Source organism: Python bivittatus, unplaced genomic scaffold (assembly GCF_059951505.1).
Source record: "Python bivittatus isolate LINGU-HERP-01145 unplaced genomic scaffold, Pbiv_v1 ctg000020_np1212, whole genome shotgun sequence".
Classification (NCBI taxonomy): domain Eukaryota; kingdom Metazoa; phylum Chordata; class Lepidosauria; order Squamata; family Pythonidae; genus Python; species Python bivittatus.
Genome location: NW_028277030.1, coordinates 92,606,400 through 92,628,146, shown reverse-complemented (window position 1 = coordinate 92,628,146; position 21,747 = coordinate 92,606,400). Strand labels below are relative to the sequence as shown.

General features: G+C 38.9%; 1 protein-coding gene across 5 annotated transcripts in view; it reads left to right on the top strand.

Moving 5' to 3' along the window:
* The window catches only part of AKT3 (AKT serine/threonine kinase 3), a 213,156-nt gene that overhangs the window by 186,654 nt on the left and 4,755 nt on the right, over nucleotides 1-21,747 (top strand). For all 5 annotated transcript variants that reach the window (XM_088144108.1, XM_088144110.1, XM_088144120.1 and 2 more), the window contains one exon: nucleotides 1,582-1,669. In XM_088144108.1, the coding sequence (XP_088000234.1) occupies nucleotides 1,582-1,669 (88 nt within the window). The remainder of the gene's footprint in view (nucleotides 1-1,581; nucleotides 1,670-21,747) is intronic.

The following is a 21,747-nucleotide window of genomic DNA, read 5'->3' as shown; positions in this document are numbered from 1 at the left end:
GAGAACTTGCACAATTGGTGGCTAAATACTTTTTTGCCCCACTGTATATATAATGATAAATATCATTATATATATATATACACACACACACACATACACACACACATACATACATACATACACACACACACACACACACACACATACATTGTTTTATTATGCTGCTGTATGCCACTTACAGCTGCATAATTGAAGCCATAATCCTAATCATAATACCACCATGATGAAACATGCCTCAGATGCCATGACACATGGGGAGAAGTTTGCACTGCAACTTCGTGGTGTGTGGTTCATTACTTGCTCACCTTGTTCTTCTCCGCAGATTAAAGTAGCATAAAAGCACTCAAAATGTATAATTTTTAAAGTAGTTTTTATTAAAAGATTTTACATATATAATACGTAGTACATTCAGAGAAAAAGATACAGTAAATGTGAAAGAGAATATTTACACACACACACACCCTATATATATATATATTTGAAAAGCCACACATCAAAAGAATTAGAAGGGAGCTAGAGCTTGAATATGTTTCTGCCCTAATGAGAATATTCACGTCTATTGGCTAATGAGAATATTTATAGTAGTTAGGTAAGCAACATGTTCTTATTATACAGAAAAAAAAATGAAAAACTTTAATTTTGAAAAAGTTTGGTTATCCTTAAGTGGAAGCAGGGAAAAAGGAACATAACTTTACTAAAATCATAATATTGTTTAAAAAATTATAGAGAACTGAAAAAAGTGTGGAAGATAGTTTCTTTTAACGAAATCAGAAAGTGTGGTAGGGCTTTTAGAAGTTACACCAGAACCACAGTAAAATATCAGTTCCTCAAGAAATTTGAAAATGTGATCAAGTTGTATTTGGTACAGAGCGTGACAGACAGAGGCACTAAAGCATACTTATAATGATCTCCATTTCCTGAATTGTTTCTTTATCTTAAAACACTTTTGAATATTATTTATTTATTTGTTTGATTGGTTGGTTGATTGATTTATATAGCTGCCCATCTCACATACATGATTCTGGGTGGCTTACAATAAAATAGATAAATAATATAAAATAAAAACACACAGCAGCCAAACATCATAAAATAATCATCAACAAGGCCAAGAGACAGGCTCTGTCACACATCCGGGGCCCCAGATGAAGTTAAGTGGAACAGAAAGTGGTACCTCATTCTCTCATGCCTTAATGTGCCTTTGTCTCATGCAAAATTCATTTTATATCTTTTAGGAAAATTTATTGTTTTAGGATTAAAATCTATATGAGCATTCCTGTATTTCCAATCCAATTAATTTAGATAGCAAATTTTAATCACTGCTAGTGAAAGTATACAAGCTCCAAACTGTATTAATGGAGGGATGTAATTAGATGTGTGTTGATCATTTTTAAAAACAAATTCTCCAACTTGAAAGTTGTGTATTTAATTATTAAATGGCTTACTTACCAAATCTTAAGACATTTCATGGAATAATTTTGATTTTTTTAGTGATCACTTGGGTCTCTAGGTAAGAGTCATACTTTTTTTCCTCTTTTCTTTTTCACTAATAAGAATTGTATTATTTACACTCTTCCCCAATAGTCTTGGTGGAGGACCAGATGATGCTAAAGAAATTATGCGACACAGCTTCTTTGCTGGAATAAATTGGCAAGATGTATATGATAAAAAGGTAGGTTTGTATGAGATAAAAGAAATTCCTAAGAATTCCCAAAGAGAACATACCTTATTTCAATTATAACAAATGCATATCAGGTAAAATGTAGCAGACTAGCAAAAAAAAAAAAATCTAGACTTAACAATCTTGGCCTTTCCTGAATTAATAGAAGCATCTTACTTCTACTGAACTGAGTATAACTTTTTTTTAAAAAAAAAAGCGCTTACATTTAGTGAAATCAGACATGTGTTTCATAATTATATAATCCCTAGTTTAAAATAAAACTAAGAAATAATTTGTTCCTTCGTTAAATTGCTTTAAGTGTATTGCAGAAACCTGAGATATAAATTGGATAAATATATAATTACATTTAGAAAGCTGAATGCGCATGTGTTTCTAGATAAATGTGGAACTATGTTTTCAAATGTTTGCTATGTGGAAGATTCAGCCCAATCTGTGAGCTATTGCAGGTGGGGAATGATAGGTTGGATTTCATCCTTTCCATTGAATCATACTGATGCTAATCAGAGATAGGCAATTTGATACCTTGCAGTATTTATAATTACAACTCCTGTAAGCTGCAGCCAATGTGGGTAGTGATTCTGAAGGCCATGTGCCAAAATATCCTGAAACCATCGGCTTGATTAACCCTGAGTATCAATATGGGTCCCATGGATTCAAACCTTTGAATTTGGTTTATCTATCAGAAAGAGCTTAGAAATTGGGTCATATATATCATCTTCCCTCTATACTTTTGTAATATATATTGACCAGAAGACAGTGGTAGTGATAGATGTAGCAGTGCCAAGTGACAGCAACATCAGGAAGAAGGAGCATGAGAAGCTGGAGAAGTACCAGGGCCTGAAGGAGGAAATAGAGAGGATGTGGAAAGTAAAGGCCAAAGTGGTCCCAGTGGTGGTAAGAGCACTCGGGGCCGTGACTCCTAAGCTGGGAGAGTGGCTCCAACAGATCCCAGGAACAACATCAGAGCTCTCTGTGCAGAAGAGTGCAGTGCTAGGAACAGCTAAGATACTGCGCAGAACCCTCAAACTCCCAGGCCTCTGGTAGAGGACCCGAGATTGAGGAAGACACATTTCACCCATAGGGGTGAGAGGGGAATTTTTATATATATATACATACATACATACATACATACATACATACATACATACATACATATAAAAATTCCCATAATCTCAGTACTAATTTAAGGCAGTACTTAATTAAATGTTTGTGTCAATATTTGCACCATTCTTTTTATTAAAAAAAAGAATAAAATTTAAAAGATAAATATCCTTCTTGTTTGCTTTGTGGTCCAATGGTGGAAAGGGAACTATTGCAGCTGTGCAAACCATTTGGAATGATGCTTTGCTGCTCAGAGTCTCGAGGTACCTGTGACTCTTGAAGGCTTTGTGTGGCCATTTCGGGGCCTTTCCTCAGTGACAGAGAAGGCATTTCCACTGGGATAGTTGATGAAATGAATCATTTTGCCTCAGTGTTCCAAGCAGAGGATTTGGAGGATCACTTTGTGTAGCTGTCCTGCCAATAGCTTACAATTTTTTTTACTCATCTCTCCTTGGGACTTTGTAATCCTAACCTAGATCCTAGCGTAAATCTTGAGATACTGTGTCATACTGAAGAAGGAATTCTGGTGCAGGCTATTGGTATTGCTGTAAAATTTGTTAATTAACATACTGAAACTTTACCCAATTGCTGTTAGTCCTTTTTAATATTACTTAAATTTATTTCTTTGACAATCCATTGTTAAAGGATTTTCAAACATCCCTTGATCTAGGTTTGGGAAAGAAGAGGATAAGCTGTTTTTTTTCCTGGCATCATCAACAGAACAGGGAGGAACCATGTCTGCCTCAGCCCTACTCAGATCTGGGGATATTTCATCCCTGACTTTGGATGGGGTTTCACTTTCCCATTCAAGAGTGTTGTGCAATCTAGGTATCTTCCTGGACTCACAGCTGACAGGTGGCAGCTGTGGCTAGGAAGGCCTTTGCACAACTCCACCTAATGCACCATTTATTTCCTTTCCTAGATCAGGGGACCCTTTAGACCCTCACCTCACAGCTTGACTACTGCAACATGCTCTACATGGGGCTGCCCTTGAAGGCTACCTGGAAGATTCAACTGGTCCAGAATGCAGTGGTTTGGGCAGTGATGGGCATGCGTCAGTATGTCTATGTAACACCTCTGCTTTGCGAGCTGCACTGGTTGCCAGTTTGATTCTGCGTGTGATTCAAGGTGCTTGTTGTTACCTATAAAGCCCTGCATGGAATAGGGCCTGGCTACTTGAGTGACCGCCTGTCTCCCATAGTATTTGGCTGGCTGATTTAACCTGGCAGGATTGCACTGTCCCGGTTCCTTTGTTTAAACTATGGTATCTTTCAGGACCCTGGAAGTGTGCCTTCTCTGTAGCAGCCTCTGTCCTCTGGAATGAGGTCCCCCCAGAGATCTAGATGCTCCCCCATTAGTGTTTTGAAGGATTTAAAGACCTGGCTTTTCACCCAGGCCTTTGGTGAGAATGAGTGAAGCCCCTCCCACCTTGTATTGTGTGGGTTCATTTTTTCATTCCTATCTTTTTTGCCATCCTTGCCCTGTTTTGTTCTTCATTTTTGTCTATTACTATATTTTGTCTTCTTTTTAATGTTTTTGTCTGTGAACTGCACAAAGTCATTGGAAATTGGGCAGCATATAGATTTAAAAAAATAAAATAAATACAAATATTTTCCTAGTTCCAGGGATAGAAATTATGTTGAATATTTTCTAACATTTTTAGATTAACAGTATATACATTGAGATAGCATTGTACTCAATAAAATAATTAACAAAATTTACTAACTTCCAGCATAATCCTCTGTATATTTTCCTAGAAGTAAATCAAACTGTGTTCAGTAGAGATTATTATTTGGTGAGAGTCTAGAGGGTTGTATTATTAAAGAACAATGTGTAAAACAGAATTATAAATTAAAACAATGGGCAGAGTTTATGTCCAACTGTTAATTTATCAGATAGTTCCAAGCTTTTTGTTTAAAAACTAAAGGGAAGGGAAAATGTTCTTTCACTAATGCTTATCATTGGTATTAAGCAAATAATTCAACAACACATTTTTTATGGCAGTTTGCAACTTGCTGTAGAGTTGATACTACTGGAGCAGTATATGAACCCTGACAGTAAATAAATAATTAAGCAAATTATCAAACTTCAGATACTTTATGCAATTCCAAAAAACGTTCACTCTATTTAAAATAGAAGAGTAAGTTTACTAACATTTTCCCTGTCTCCAGGTGCTAAGTTGTAAAAGTAAAATAAAAAATAAAAAATTCTATAATTGCATCTTAATAATATTTACAGAAATTATTAATAGGAGTTTTAAAGGAAAATCAAATTCTGGGTAATTTTGATTATTTAATATTCATGCAAAATAGTCCTTTGTATATACTATGAGAAAGAATACAAAATATTCTTCTTTACATTAAGGGATACATGGAGCTAATCTGCTTAATTTCACTGGGTTGGATCCTAAGAAGCATATCTGGAATCCAACTTGGGGAAAGCGGAGGCCTTGTAACCTCTGTCCATAGAGCCCTCAAGCCCTCAGTATACTCAAAGTCACACAAATGTTTGGAGCCCCTTCAAAACTGATCCTTCTGCAAAGCAGGAGCATCAGAGGATGGGTAAGGATAGGAACCTGTCCAGAAACACACAGAGCTGTGATGTTAATTAAAGTCAAGTTTATTAGTATGCATAAACTAATACAATAAATCATTAGTGCTGTTTCTGGTCATGTGCAACATCTTGTACTTATGCTAGGTGAGTGCACATGTGAACGCTTAAATTAAAGCCTAAGTTTACAAAAATAGGCAACATATATTTATCAATCCCCTTTTTAAAAGCTCCTTAAAGTTGCAAACAGAAGACAAGCTTTCCTCCCTTCTCCCACAGAGAATCAAATTACAGGCTTTTGCTACATCCTTTTTAGCTAGCTTGCTTTGCTCTTCTGGGAGAAAAGCCTTGAACTACCCAAAGGGCAGGGCAGGGAAGAAGGAGAAAAAGCTCAAGGTTCCTTTCTGTCCCAGACTTTGAGAAAAGCCGGCACCTGAATCACCCCTTTCACTCTTGTAATGGTTTTCAGTCCAGGGCTGCTTTGTACATGGTTTGCTTCGCCAACACTGCTTCAGTTACTTATCCAGACAATACCTTGTCTCTTAAAACCTTTGTCTGTCTGCTGCAGATTTTCCCTGATCCTATTCCCACTCTGTCGCCATAAATCTACTTGATACTCTACTTGCCTAGTCACTCTGCTCACCTACAGCGTCTCCTGTAGACCCTGAAAGAAAAACTCTTCCTGTCTATCTACTCTGGCTTTTATATCTACTCTGGCTTTTATATAGCCTATTTCAAAAAGCATACATGCCAGATTACAGACACTCTTCTAAATGTCCAAGGGCTTTTAGATGCATGCCTGTGAAATCACCAAGAAAACAATCCTTTGACATTTACACTGTTTGTATCATAGCAGCTTATCCTGCCATAGGGAGAATTGGCTAAGACTGATCCAAAACTTACTGCACTAGTACAACCAGGCTGGGGTAAACTTGTGATACTAAAACTGTCAGTGGAAAGATTTGATTAATTTCCACTAGGAATAGGATTCATGTCATGAGTTCTAGAAGATTCACATTTTGCTTCTACTTCAATTCTGGTTCAACTCATATTTCTCATAAGTTTCAATTATAAATATTAGATTTTTTCAATTTAAAAACTGATGAAGCAGTTAGTATTTTATCAGACTTCTGAATTTTTCTTCTCAGCTGTACATTTACATACTTAGAAAATTAATCTGGAAGCTATTGACATTATATACTGAAGCTGTGAAAAGATTATGATTTGTGTGTGTAACATTCGGTAATTTCTGTAGTCCTCACCTCTTGCCCTCATTGTTAAACCTCTAATTTCACATACGGAATTTGAAGCTGCCCAATTTTAGTATAAATAAGGATACTGTCACCTTCATATTTAGTGTTCACACATAAGATGTCTGAGCTTCTCAAATATCAATACATTATACTGAATTTGATACACATTGCTTGGATTTAAGGTAAAACATGTATTAAATTTGTGTCATGCTTTTTTTAAAAAAGTACTCAAACCGATTATCAAAAAGATTAAGATAAAATAACTATAATTAAATGTTAAAATGCTTTCTAAATCCCTCAAACCATGTTCAACTAATCCATTAATATTGGTTAAAGAAAATACAATAGTTTCTCATACTTTCCAGTCTGAAGACAGAGAATGCACACAAACATACATGCCTTGCATGCAATCCAGGTGTGTTAACACAACATCCAAGTACATGGGACACCTCTCCTTGACAGTCATTGATTGATAATATCATGAGCTGCAGACTGGGCTGCTTGAATCACTGGGAAAAGCAATCTGGAAAGCATATGCATTATGTAATTGCATGCAAGCATATCTAAACTGATGATTTTAACTCCCATGCATAAATTTGTGCAGAGTTTACAACTGCATTCCACATACATCAGGAATTATCTCAGATGATCTTACGACAGATACCCATATAAAGATACAGAGATAGATATAAAAATAGAGGTAGAAAAAATCAGGAATAAAACTGTTTTTCCCAATCCTTTTTTTTCTTTTTCAAAAAATTGGGAAAAAATAAAAAGGAAAGTAAAAAGAATCCAATGAAATATTTTATTTTAGAACAAGCTATACAAAAAGACAAGGTGCTATCCTCCATTCACTCAGAGTTTTCTATTTTCTTTCCCAATGGATTCAAATTTTTCAGGAATGTTATATCTCTAGAACCATAAACATTTGCATATGAGTGAACACAAAGGGATTGTGGATTTTCTATTTTTAGATGTTGTCTGTGGTGCCTCAACTGAATATTAGTATTTCCTGAATTTCAGATCATTTTATTAGAAGACTAAATCTCTCCTTTGTGTCCATGTGTGCACATAATGCACATAGAGACAATAAGTTTGTAGTGTTTAAGAATCCATTTAAGGCTTTTAGTAAAATAGTATTTAGTAAAATTGTAAAAATTCTTATCACATTACTCATCTCAACAAACGTCCTTGGGGAAATCATTTGCTGTACAAACCATGTTGGGTGACAAGCAAATGAAGCAATTAGTCTTGGTTTGAAACCTGCAAAAGAATTTCAGTAGTCTTTTATTTGTCATATACAAAAAACTTACAAATACATGTTAATCTGAGTTCCTATATATACTAGTAGTGACTTCAAATATTTGTAGAATATTTTCAGCAAGCCTATATAATAACTGCTCATAATAGTTTTGAGCACTTATTATATACTTGCGACCTAACTTCCTTCCTTTCAAGTCTGATTTACTACATCATCATAAATGGGAAAAAGAAACTAGAAAATCCCTAAAAAAGGGCTATCGATTCTGTTTTCAGCCTGGATATAGAAAATGATACACATTTGTGCCAATTTAAGATCACTGATGTGGCTGTGGATTTTTTAAAATGTCCTTTATGTATCACAAACATACGCAGTACTGGAAAAGCACTAGTCCAGTCTAGGTTCATCTTGCCTAAGGAGTTAATATCTTCATAAAACAAACTTACAACTTGGATTTGTAATAGTTTTATGAAAGGCAATTATGCAATACATCAGACCTCATTCTTTTATCAATATTCTCATTAATCATGTTTTTAAATTTATGCTTTCTCTTTAAATGCCTGATGAAGTTTGCATAATTAGCCTAGTGGTATGTAGCTTTTCCTACTCACATCACAGATTTGTTGGCTTTATAAAAATAACTAGACTTTTATTACACTTTATATGTTCCATTGTGGAATACTAGATCCAAAGTGCCAAAATAGTTTTAATATTAGACTATATTTGGCGTATGTGCATTTATAAAATACATTGTTTTATGTTGAGCAGAAATTATTTTTAAATCAAATCATAACTTTTGTTTCCTTTATGACTTCAGTGAAGTTTCTTGGACTCCACAAAATACAAACAGCCTCAAAATATATGGCAGAGTTAAGTAACAAGGTGTGTTGTAGATACTGTACAATTATTCACAATACAGTTTGTTTCAAATATTGTATTATTGTGGTTGTAACCTGACTATGTGCCAGTATACTGCATGTGCCTCCTTATTGATAGGATACAAGCAACTGACTGGGTAATTTTTAGAATGAGCATTCTTGGGGCAAAACTGGGTTTTGGTTGTGCTTATGGCATAGTAGCAAAATGTGCCACAACTGATCAGGATTGTGTCCAGACATTAGCAGGGAATGCTGAATCTGACATGAATATGATTAAGCTGGTTAGCCTGTTTTTTTGCCTGTTTTTTGATTTGTTATCACAGCATTTTGATTGATGAAAGCTATGATAGGCAATGGAAGTCAATAATCATAGGTAATGATCATGGTACAGTGGGGCAAAAAAGTATTTAGTCAGCCACCAATTGTGCAAGTTTTCCCACGTAAAAAGATGAGAGAGGCCTGTAATTTTCATCATAGGTATACCTCAACTATGAGAGACAAAATGGGGGAAAAAATCCAGAAAATCACATTGTCTGATTTTTAAAGAATTTATTTGCAAATCATGGTGGAAAATAAGTATTTGGTCAATATCAAAAGTTCATCTCAATGCTTTGTTATATATCCTTTGTTGGCAATGACAGAGGTCAAATGTTTTCTGTAAGTCTTCACAAGGTTTTTACACACTGTTGCTGGTATTTTGGCCCATTCCTCCATGCAGATCTCCTCTAGAGCAGTGATGTTTTGGGGCTGTCGCTGGGCAACATGGACTTTCAACTCCCTCCAAAGGTTTTCCATGGGGTTGAGATCTGGAGACTGGCTAGGCCACTCCAGGACCTTGAAATGCTTCTTACGAAGCCACTCCTTCGTTGCCCGGGCGGTGTGTTTGGGATCATTGTCATGCTGAAAGACCCAGCCACGTTTCATCTTCAATGCTCTTGCTGATGGAAGGAGGTGTTCACTCAAAATCTCAAGATACATGGCCCCATTCATTCTTTCCTTTACACGGATCAGTCGTCCTGGTTCCTTTGCAGAAAAACAGCCCCAAAGCATGATGTTTCCACCCCCATGCTTCACAGTAGGTATGGTGTTCTTTGGATGCAACTCAGCATTCTCTCTCCTCCAAACACAACGAGTTGAGTTTAGACCAAAACGTTCTACTTTGGTTTCATCTGACCATATGACATTCTCCCAATCCTCTTCTGGATCATCCAAATGCTCTCTAGCAAACTTCAGACGGGCCCAGACGTGTACTGGCTTAAGCAGGGGGACACGTCTGGCACTGCAGGATTTGAGTCCCTGGCAGCGTAGTGTGTTACTGATGGTGGCCTTTGTTACTTTGGTCCCAGCTCTCTGCAGGTCATTCACTAGGTCCCCCCGTGTGGTTCTGGGATTTTTGCTCACCGTTCTTGTGATCATTTTGACCCCACGGGGTGAGATCTTGCGTGGAGCCCCAGATCGAGGGAGATTATCAGTGGTCTTGTATGTCTTCCATTTTCTAATTATTGCTCCCACAGTTGATTTCTTCACACCAAGCTGCTTGCCTATTGCAGATTCGGTCTTCCCAGCCTGGTGCAGGTCTACAATTTTGTTTCTGGTGTCCTTCGACAGCTCTTTGGTCTTGGCCATAGTGGAGTTTGGAGTGTGACTGTTTGAGGTTGTGGACAGGGGTCTTTTATACTGATAACAAGGTCAAACAGGTGCCATTACTACAAGTAACGAATGGAGGACAGAGGAGCCTCTTAAAGAAGTAGTTACAGGTCTGTGAGAGCCAGACATCTTGCTTGTTTGTAGGTGACCAAATACTTATTTTCCACCATGATTTGCAAATAAATTTTTTAAAAATCAGACAATGTGATTTTCTGGATTTTTTCCCCCATTTTGTCTCTCATAGTTGAGGTATACCTATGATGAAAATTACAGGCCTCTCTCATCTTTTTAAGTGGGAGAACTTGCACAATTGGTGGCTGACTAAATACTTTTTTGCCCCACTGTATATAGATGATTGTGAATTAGCATATAAGAAGAACATATGGTAAAGAATATGAATTTAAAAATTAAAGGAAAAGCTAATTATGTTGTCTGTGAACCAAGAAGAAAGGGGAAGAGTGAAATAGATCTGAATCAAGGTGGTCTGATCTGTGGAGGGGAGTTAGTGAATATATGCATGGAATTAAAGATGTGGGCTTCATTATGAAATTAGTATACTAAAATGTATACCAGAAAGTAGAAAAATAGGAATTCATAAGTTACTGATAGTTGTATATTATGCGCCAATGAATGCTGATAATAAAAGAACCAGGAGTCTATTTTGGGGAAAAAATGTGCAACATTGGAATAAATGTGATCTTAGGGAAAAAGTTTTTTCTGTTGTGACAAGAATGGATGGCTGGGGGCAAGACGAGAGGATGCAGAAAAAGAGATTGGGTCATTCAGAGACTGAGACTGAATGAAAATGGTGATTGGTAAATGTCTGCTTAGAAAACTTTTTTTTTTTTTAATACACCAACTTTAGCATATGCATACATGTGTACACAGAACTAATGAATGAATCTAAAAGTGTTATTGATTTGATTATTTATGATGTCAGTTTAAGAGAATTACTGAAGGATAAATGATGACAAATTCTGAATGAGGGACATTTTTTGTGCTGATCTTGGGGAAGAAATGGACATGGAAAAAAAAGAAAAATGTTAAACTAGAGTGAAAGTTGAATGATTCAGGAAGAGGAAGTATGAGCTCTGTTTGAAAAAAGCATTAGAGAATAGTTTAATCTCCTAATGGAATGAATAGGAACTGGACATAAAGGCAATGTTGAACTTGCTTATCCTCTAGAGTTCCATAGAAATGTCTGAAGCTACACTGACAGAAAGAATGAAAAAGAAAGCTTGGTGGAATGATGAAAGCAAAAAGGCTGTGGATGAGGAAGAAAAATGGATATCCAAGAATAATTGCTAAAAAAAAAAAGTATATTTATTTATTTGTTCTGTATGGCTGCCCAACTCACAAAAGAGATCTTGGACAGCATATAGTTAGTTGAAAGCATAAAAACAGAGATACTAAAACAAAACAGAACATCCAGAACAGAATAACCAAAGCCAACCATCACATATTTCATTCATGATTTTTCATCTCTGGATGGGCTCATTCCATGCTCTAATGCCTGGGGGAAGAGCCAGGTTTTCAGAGCCATGCAAAAGGTCAGCAGGATGAGGGCCATCTGAACCTTGGGGAAAATGTTCAATAGGGCAAGTGCTGTGACAGGGAAGGCATGCCTCCTGGTTCTGCCAGGTGACACTGTTTCTTAGAAAAGACCCAAAGCATACCCCTTCTGCCAAATTCTATAGGATGAACAGAGATAATTGGAGACTGATGGTCACACAATTAACCTAGCCCTGTGCCATGAAGGGCTTTATAGGTGATAATCAGCACCTTGAATTGCATCTAGAAGCCTATAAGGAGCCACTGTAGTTCACAAAGTAATGGTGTTACGTTGGTGCATCATCATAATTACTCATACCTCTCATTCTGGACCAATTGCAGCCTCTGGTGGTTTTCAAGGGAAGTGCCATTTAGAGCACATTATGGTAGTTCAAATGGGAGGTGACCAAGGTATGAGTGACTTCCTGATCTAGGGAGTTACTTTTGAGATGGTTGGCCATATAAATCAAATAAATACATAGGCTTAATTGGTACACGGGAGATATTTGTGCAAAGGCCAACTTGGCCATAACTGCCACCTGTCTTCCAGCAGGAGCTGACAGTCCAAATAGACTACCAAATTGTGTACCAGTTCTGTCTGAAGAAGTGCAACCCATCCAGAACTAAAGGTGAGAGTCTCTTTGGTAGACCCTAAAACCCACAGCCATTCAGCCTTGCTCGGTTTGAGTTGAAACCATTCTTCCTCATCCAAACCCCCACAGCCTCCAGACACTTGGTTGGCCTAGGGTAAAGAAGTATAATGGAGTATCATCAGCATATTAATGATACCTGAACTCATACTATCGGTTAACCGCACTGAGTGGTTTCATGGAGACTTTAAATAGGAGCAGACACAGAATAGAGCCCTGAGGGCTCACAAATAAGGGATTTGGGCCATATCGCCCCTCCAAACACTGCCTGAAATAGGCTCTGGACAAAAGAGGAGAACCATTGAACACTTCTGAGAGATTAAAGAGGGCCAGGATGGATGTCCTGATTCCACCAAAGGTGATATATATGTGGATGATCAATGCTATCTCAGTACAATATGCTGATCTGAAACCTGACTGAAAGAGGTCCAGATAATTCCATTTCCTCAATGGGCCTTGAGCTATCAACTGATCACTTTTTCAGTACTATTCCATAAAAAGGGATGCTTGGAGACAGGATGAAAATTGTCCATTACTATTAGAGCCAGAGCCAGAGGAGCCATCCCTTCCCTCAGGGATGCATTTATCAGCACCTGAACCTACTGACATATTTGCTGGGTAGTCAACCAAGCAGAAAGGATATGAATCTAATTCACAGGTGGCCATATTCACATTACAGAAGACCCTGTCTACCTCCTCAGGACCAAGAGATTCAAACTCTTCTCAGGTGACCCCCTGATTCCAAGGGACCTGCAAAGCCAGAGTCTAATTCAGAACAAATCTGAGCAACTCTACCCAACAGCTTTATCTAATAATGACTTTATCCAAGTGATAGTATCCAGTAGAAGGTCTTCACAGTGGCCTTCTAGATGTTCCGCTGGCCCCTCATTCCCCAAAAGAGGTGGAGTTATAAGATTGCTGAATGGCTATGTGCAGATGTGATATTGGTAGAAAAATAGCTGTTTGTTTGTTTATTTGATTTATCTCCACCCATCTCCCCCTAATGGCGGACCCTGGGCGGCTCACATGATCCATTAAAACAATAAATATATATAAAATTACAGAAGACATAAAAACTATACAAAGCATTACCAAAAAAGAAAAAGTCCAAGAGGCTGATGGTTTCCAGAGCTGCAGACGAAAGGCTGTATTAACCATTGCCTGGATCCAACCACATGTCATCTCCTGAGCTGCTTTCACCAGCCAGGAGGGGAATGGGTCCAGATGGCAAATTGTGGCCTTCACGGTCCAAAGGATCCTGTCCACTTCCTCAGGATCAAACTTCCCAGATTACTAGGTAAGGACGATCCCCTGGTATCTCCCCAGACCCTGCCCCATGCTCGGAGTCTAACTTAGAACGAATCTGAGCGATTTTGTCCTGCAGATGCTCCGAAAATTCCTCCACATGGCCCTGCAAATGAATCACCAAATCTTCCTTACCAAGGAGGGATCTAGTCATCCCAAACAGGACTGCCAGGCGGCATTCAGCGGATGCGATAAGGGCAGAGAAGTATTGATGTTTTGCCACTCTTATCGCCACAATGTAGGCCTTAGTAGCGGCTCTAACCTGTGTTCAGTCAGATTTGGTCTTTGTCTTCCTCCAGCGGCACTCTAGGTGTCTCTTGACCCTCTTCAGAACCCTCAACTCCTCCGTAAACCATGGGGAGTATTGGGGCCGATGTGGCAAGAGAGGTCACATAGGTGCGATCCTGTCCAAGGCCCTGGCCGCCTCCCTGTTCCAGGCAGCAGCCAAGGCCTCTGCTGGATCGTGCAGCAGATCCTCAGGAATACCCCCCAGCTATGTTTTGCCACTGTTACTGTCAGAGAGCAATCCTTAAGAAAGGCTCTTGACTTGTGTTCAATCAGGTTCATTCTTCCCCCAGTGGCACTAGTAGTAACTTGTCATTTCATCTCCTGGAGTTCTTCAGAAAACCAGAAAGCTCTTCAGGATCTATGGACAGAGAGAGTCTGCATAGGTATGAACCAATCCAGGGTCATGCCCTCCCCCCCATATTCCAGGTGGTAATCAGGGTCTTGGTCAAACCATGCATCAGAGACTCAGGAACAGACTCAAGTTCCTTCTGAATCAGGTTCCTGGGGTGGACCAATCAGTCTTCCTCCTTGTGGTGAGGAGTGGCTACTAAGAACTCCAGGGCTAACAGAGAGTGATCTGACTATGACGGGGAACTGACAGTAATATCTCCCCATTTCGGACATGTTGCCACTTCCCCAAGAGAAAAATCATGCTAATAATGACTACTGCTGTGATTCAGTACGATACTAACTTAGGTCAGACCCATGGTTGTCAAAGTGTATATGAACTTCTGAACAGCCTCTGAACCCATGCACACAGTAGATTAAAGTCCCCCAATTTCATTAGTCTGGGGAACTCCACCACTAACCCAGCCATGGCTTCAAGCAGTGGTAGGAAAACCACTGCATATGAGGGAGGCTGGTAGAGAGGCAGCAATCCCATATGATCCCTAGAGCCCACCAGCACCAGCAGTCTCACAACCAGTTATGTGTGGAGCAAGGCCTCTGAAAGCCACTAAAGTTTCTCAGTTATAATCACTCCATCACCTTGGGTCAAGACTGGTGTCACATTTGAAACCTAGGTGGAGGTATTTCCAAGAGGGGACTCCCCCCACCTATGCTTCTCCAGGTTTGGTAATACCATGTTGGTCCTCTCATCCAGTAATAGATTGTGGATGAGGAGAATGTTATTGCAGGCCAATCTGATATTCAGTAGCAACAGTGGAAAGCCCAAGACACTGAGGGTTTGATGCCTTAGACTTAAACAATTAGCCTACCTCCCACCTTACCAGTCATATGTCACAGCCATTGTCTTCTCTTATTAGGGTAGCTAGAGGAGCTGGGTAGAGAGTAAAAGGGTAGAGGGTGGTATTTACAAGCCAGAGTAGCAAGCAAAAATAGGAAGTCACTGTTCACCCACCTCTTGCAGGGGGAAGAGCAAATATATGCTCCCCAGCCAACACCAGTCCCTTAGTACAGCCCAACAAAACTCAGAGTCGATACAGATCATGATTCCTGAACTACAACCCATTCTTCAGGACAACCAGATAGAAAAGTCTGGAGCAGTGGGAAGATGAAAAAAACACTCTAGTCCCTCTAGATCCAATTGTAGCATGTATGAGGCATTATAGGGGGATGCGGTGGCGCAGCGGCTTAATGACGCTGAAAGTTGCTGGCCAGAAATGGTCGATGCTTCAGCGGTTCGAGCCCAGCCTTCGCGTTAACAGGGTGAGCTCCTGTTTCCTCCCCAGTTCCTGTCAACCCAACAGTTCGAAAACTCACGTGAGTAGATAAATGGGTACTCTCACTCCGGTGGGAGGAAAAATGCTGGCGGCGCCTTGCAAAAAGGAGTCAGGAGCAGTTGCTGCTAAGTGCGAAAAACCGCGCGCCCGAAAAGGGTGCGAAGCAACGGAAACCCCGCCTCCTGCGCTTGCCAGCTGGGCTCTGCTCTAGGAAGGAGGCACTGGCAAACCACTTCCGAAACACCTTGCCTTGAAAACTGCAAAGGACTCGTCCAAGCAGTCACTGCAGAGTCGGTAACGACTGAGCGCAGATTTTTTTTTTAAAAAAAAATGAGGCAATATGGCTGCTCTCGGTGTGGTAGGTCATGTGACAGTTGCAAGATGCAGACTGGCGGTACAGCTGAGACACCTGTCAGCTCCTGTTCTCATTGCCACCCATATTCCAGGTAATCTGGAATATAAACGGCAGGCAACATAGGGGCACTGTCAGCACAACACTCGGGAGAGGAAGACAATCCAGCCAGATGTGCTGCTGTTATTGCCTGAGGGAGAAATAAAGCCAGCATCACCACCATTGCAAAGCCATTGAATCTTTATCAGCTGAGTGGCCCAACTCTCTGGTCTGCTGAACAGCTGATCAGTGGTGTCTTCATTGTTGCCTCTCCACTGCCCAACTGCTGACTGGTGCTGAAGGTTGCACAACACAGTACTGGCCAGAATCAAATAAGAGGCTGCCAAACAGGCTTTCTTGTCTGGTTGCCTGGGAGGCCTCCTGTGCCATCAGGCATCATTACTACTGCTGTTGCCACAAAGCCTCACTGTCTCAAGACCTCATTCAAAGAGAGTCTGAAAACCCTCCACTTCTCACCTAGGACTTCTTTACCTCCCTAGACAATCCTCAATATGCTTATTTTTATAGAATGCAAATGTTCTGTCCCTAGCACACACCTGGCCTTGCCACCATTTGGGGGTGGGGAATCTAAAATGTATATAGAGAGGGGGATGTGAAGGATGAATGTTTGTTCAAAGAAGTGAAAATGGTTATGTATAAGAGTCATAGTTGTATGAAACTTTGGGCCAGTCACTCTCATCCCAACTCATCTCGCAGGGTTGTTGTGGGGAAAATAGGAGGAGGAAGGAGTATTAGGTAGGTTTGCCGCCTTGAGTTATTTATAAAAATAATAAAGGGATAAAAAAAATCTTTTAAAAAAAGATATTTTGAAAATAAAATTAAATAAGTTCACTTATTTTATATCAGAAGTGGTAAGTGAAATGTAAAGAACAAAAAGCAATTGCTTTAGGACATCATGGAAGCAAGGGTGGTTTGCAAGAATAGAAAGGCAAGGAGAAACATAGCGAATGGTGTTAAATTTCCTTTTCTGTTATGATCTGCCTTTAATTTTTTTTTGTTTACTACTACTTTTTGTTGCTGTGTAACATTGCTTACACTGAAAGAATTGCCTGAACAGTATGTACCTATTACTGAGATTTATTGTTTTATCTAACACCAGTTAAATTGAAGTTAAGTTCTGCCTTCAAAACAGCATCAATTCTTCTATGAACACTTGCACAGTTTTTGAAGGAACTCGGCAGGTAGGTTGTTCCAAACATCTTGGAGAACTAACCACAGATCTCCCATGGATGTAGGCTGCCTCAAATCCTTCTGTCTCTTCATGTAATCCCAGACAGACTCAATAATGTTGAGATCAGGGCTCTGGGAGCCAAACCATCACTTCTGGCTGTATGTTTGGGGTCGTCCTGCTGCAGAATAAATTTGGAGCCAATCACACGCCTCCCTGATGGTAAGGCATGATGGATAAGTGTCTGCCTGTATTCCTCAGCGTTGAGGACACCATTGATCCTGACCAAATCTCCAACTCCATTTGCAGAAATGCAGCCCCAAACTTGCAAGGAACCTCCAGCATGCTTCACTGTTGCCTGCAGACACTCATTACTGTACTGCTCTCCAGCCCTTCGGCAAACAAAGTGCCTCCTGCTACAGCCAAATATTTCAAATTTTGACTCAGTCCAGAGCACCTGCTGCCATTTTTCCACACCTCAGTTCCTATGTTTTCATGCATAGTTGAGTCGCTTAGCCTTGTTTCCATGTCAGTGGTATGGCTTTTTGACTGCAATTCTTCCATGAAGACCACTTCTGGTCAGACTTCTCCAGAGAGTAGATGGGTGTACCTGGGTCCCACTGGTTTCCGCCAGTTCTGTGCTGATGGCACTGCTGGACATCTTCCAATGTCAAAGGGAAGTAAGGATGATGTGTCTTTCATCTCCTGCATTAAGTTTCCTTGGCCAACCACTGCATCTACAGTCCTCAACATTGCCCATTTTTTTTGTGCTTCAAAAGAGCTTGAAGAGCACATCTTGAAACCCCAGTCTGCTTTGCAATTTTTGCCCAGGAGAGACCTTGCTGATGCAGTCTAACTACCTTGTGTCTCGTTGCTGTGCTCAGTCTTGCCATGGTATATGACCTGTGGCATGAAACTGTCCTCCACAACCTCACCTTGGTAGCAGAGTTTGGCTGTTCCTCACTCAGTTTTAAGCCTCCTACACAGCTGTTTCTGTTTCAGTTAATGACTGTGTTTCAACCAACATATGAAATTGATCATTAGCACCTGCTTGGTATAATTGGTTAATCATACACCTGACTCTAATCCTACAAGATCCCTGACTTTGTGCAAGTGTACAAAGTGTGCAAGTGTAAGAATTGATGCTGGTTTGAAGCCAAAGGGTAGTCATACCAAATATTGATTTGATTTAGATTTTTCTTCTGTTCGCTCACTTTGCATTTTGTAAATTGATAAACATAAACAATTACAAAATATATTTTTGAAAGCATCCTTACTTTACAACATTTTTTCACACCTGCCTAAAACTTTTGCACAGTACTGTATATCAGAAAGATACAATATATTAGCCATAGCTGCAATAAGAAAGAAAGGCCTAGATAACTTTTAAATAAAAACGAATTGATTACAGCAAGAAGTAACTGATTAAAAATTGTTCCTTTACACAGTACATTCTCTATGCTGCATGGTTAAGACTTCAAGATGGTTCAGTCACAAATTGTTGAAAAAGGTGTTCAAAGAAGAACTGAGATGCATGCAAATAATTTAGAAGGAAAAATTTTGTCCAAGTCTTGATGTGCGGAGGAGTATGCACAATAATTTCATTGTATGCACTTGAAGAAGCATCTTTTTTCCAAGAACAATTGACACATTAAGATTGGCACATGCTGCTAAAAATTTACCAGAAATAGCAGAAAACAGCTATAAATAAACTATTTTATTAGAACTAGTAAGAGGAGTTCAGATCCCTAGTTGTACTTTTCTCATGAATAATGTTGCAAATGTATCCAAGATGAAAAGACATTTAGAGGAAAGTGAAGAAATTCCCACACTAATTGCGTAAGATTGCAGCACTTATCAATGGACCTCAGCATGCTCCAGAAACAAATAGGGACAGTGCAAAATCATCTTGCAATAAGCCCTTTGCAGCAGCTTTTCTAAAGAAATCAGGAGGAAACAAATTAACTCTCCTGCAGGATATACAATACAGCATATTAATAGACTGTTTGAAGCACCGTATCAAGAACTGGCATATTCTGATGGCAATTGGCAAACAAAATCATTGAATATATGGAACTGTTGGGTCAAAGTTCTCAGTATAAGGCTAAAAAACATTGAGTACTGATAATTATTCTAAAACTGGCTTCGGTGGCCTTGAATAAAGTGCAGAAATAACTTGCACTATGGAAGAAACTTGAGGTAAATCTTGAAAAGAAAAATGGGCAATGATGGGGTGAAACAATAGGCATTTAAACAAATGGAATGAGAAAGAACAGGTCTTGAAACCATCTAGATGACATCCTTTCAGGTAGTGGAAAATCCAGTTGCCTTATTCTCATAGAGCTTAATTCCTGATAATTTTTGCTGCCCTTCTCTGAATCCCTCTTAAAATGTAGTGCTCAGAACTGAATACAGTACTTGAGGTTGGACCTGACCAAAGCAAAATAGAAAATAGTTTCAGACTGCATCAGCTTAAGTATAGTTTCCAAATGACAGGAATTATTTCCTATCATTTGGAAACTATACTTAAGCTGATGCAGTCTGAAACTGCATTTGCCTTCTTTGCAGTTCTATCACATTCATTTTACAGTCCACTACTATTCCAAGAACTGTCTCACATATATGATTACCAATCCAGTTGATTTTTGTTTTGTAGTATTAAATTACATTCATTTACTTTCAGCCCATTTGTCTGACCTAGAATGATTATTTTGCATTTTATTTTTGCCTTCTAGGGTTTTAGCTATCCCACCTAATTTTTTGTCATCTGTAAATCTAGTAAATATTATTTTAGTATTTTATCCAAATTATTAATAAAAATATAGAAGGATTAGAGGACCCAGAACTGAATTTTATGGTACCTGTCTTGATACTTCTCTCTACTTTGATAAGGAACTATTGATAGCACTCTTTGAATATGATTTTTGAGTACCAGCTAGGTAACAAGTGGGTATTTCTGATGCCATCCAGCCCATAATCAGCTTGCTAATGATTAAATCATTGATACTTCATCAAATACTTTGATCAAATCAAGGTAAATTATGTCTGTAGCATCACCAAAATCTAGTAAGGAAATCTCTCCCCCCCACCCCCAAAAAAAGATTAGTCTGGTAAGATTTGTTCTTTAAAAGTCCATGCTGACCTCTGGTAATTACAGACCCTTTGTGTCCCAAAATCTTTCTAGGTCTCAATGTCTATTCCCTGGTACAGCACACACTATTTCCTGATAGAGGACACAGGAGATTTTTTTTGCTGGAGAAAACTAAACCAAAACAGTAGCTCTACCTTCTCTTTGCTACCTGTTAGCATTTTTCCTTCCTCATTGAGCAGTTGCAATGCTGATTCTTTTCTCTTTAACCAAAAGCTCTCTACAACATTGCCAGAATCACTCATCTGTACTTCTGGGTAGGAATAGTTATTTCTAACTTACAACTCCTCTTTTGTTGCTTCTGTTCCTTTTAAACAAATGGTATCCCTAGGAGGTATATTCCAATCATGGGGCTCAACTGACTAGGTCTGTTTTATTCCTGTTAGATTATATTTGCCCTTTGGTACTAAGTACTCAAATACATGTTGTTTATTTCTCATACTCTGAGCATTAATGTGTGGACAATGAAGGCCATGAACTTTATGAGCCAATTTGGTTTGGGTTTTTTTCCTTCTGATTTTTGTTAAAATATGCCTAAAAGTGGACTTGAGGTAGGATCTAATCAAAGCATAACAAAGTGGAATGGTTAGTTAGGGTTAAGATTAGGGCTGGAATTTTTGTTGATGAACCCTAAAATTGCATTTGTTTTTTACAGCATCATGCTACTGGCTCATAATGAAATTCATAATCAACTGGATTTGTTCTTCTTTGCTTCTCAGGTTCTTGGATTAACCAAGTGCACACACTTTCATTCAATTTTTCTTAGAAAAGGTATAGAAGGCATGATTTTTCTCAGAAATTAGGTGAATTGATAATAGCTGCAATAGTTTGATTCAGATATAAGTTTCTGAATATAGTCATTTCTAGAGCAGAAGTGAATAACCAGTTCAATTAGTCCGACCTTACTTTACTCTCATAGCTTCATTTAAGGTTGCCTGATTTGTTGAATCTTAGCATTCCATCATGTCTAAACTGATTAACTGCCTGCCAGGATTGCCCAAAGGTGGTGGTTTGGAATCCTGCTTTACAGATTATATAAACCATATGATTTTTTTTTTTTTAATTCAGACATCATGGAAGACAGGTTTAAGAAACCAAGACTGACATGCAGGGGAAAGGGATGATTTTTTATAATTGGAATGTAACGTTTCAACCATGTTAACGTACAGTGTGTT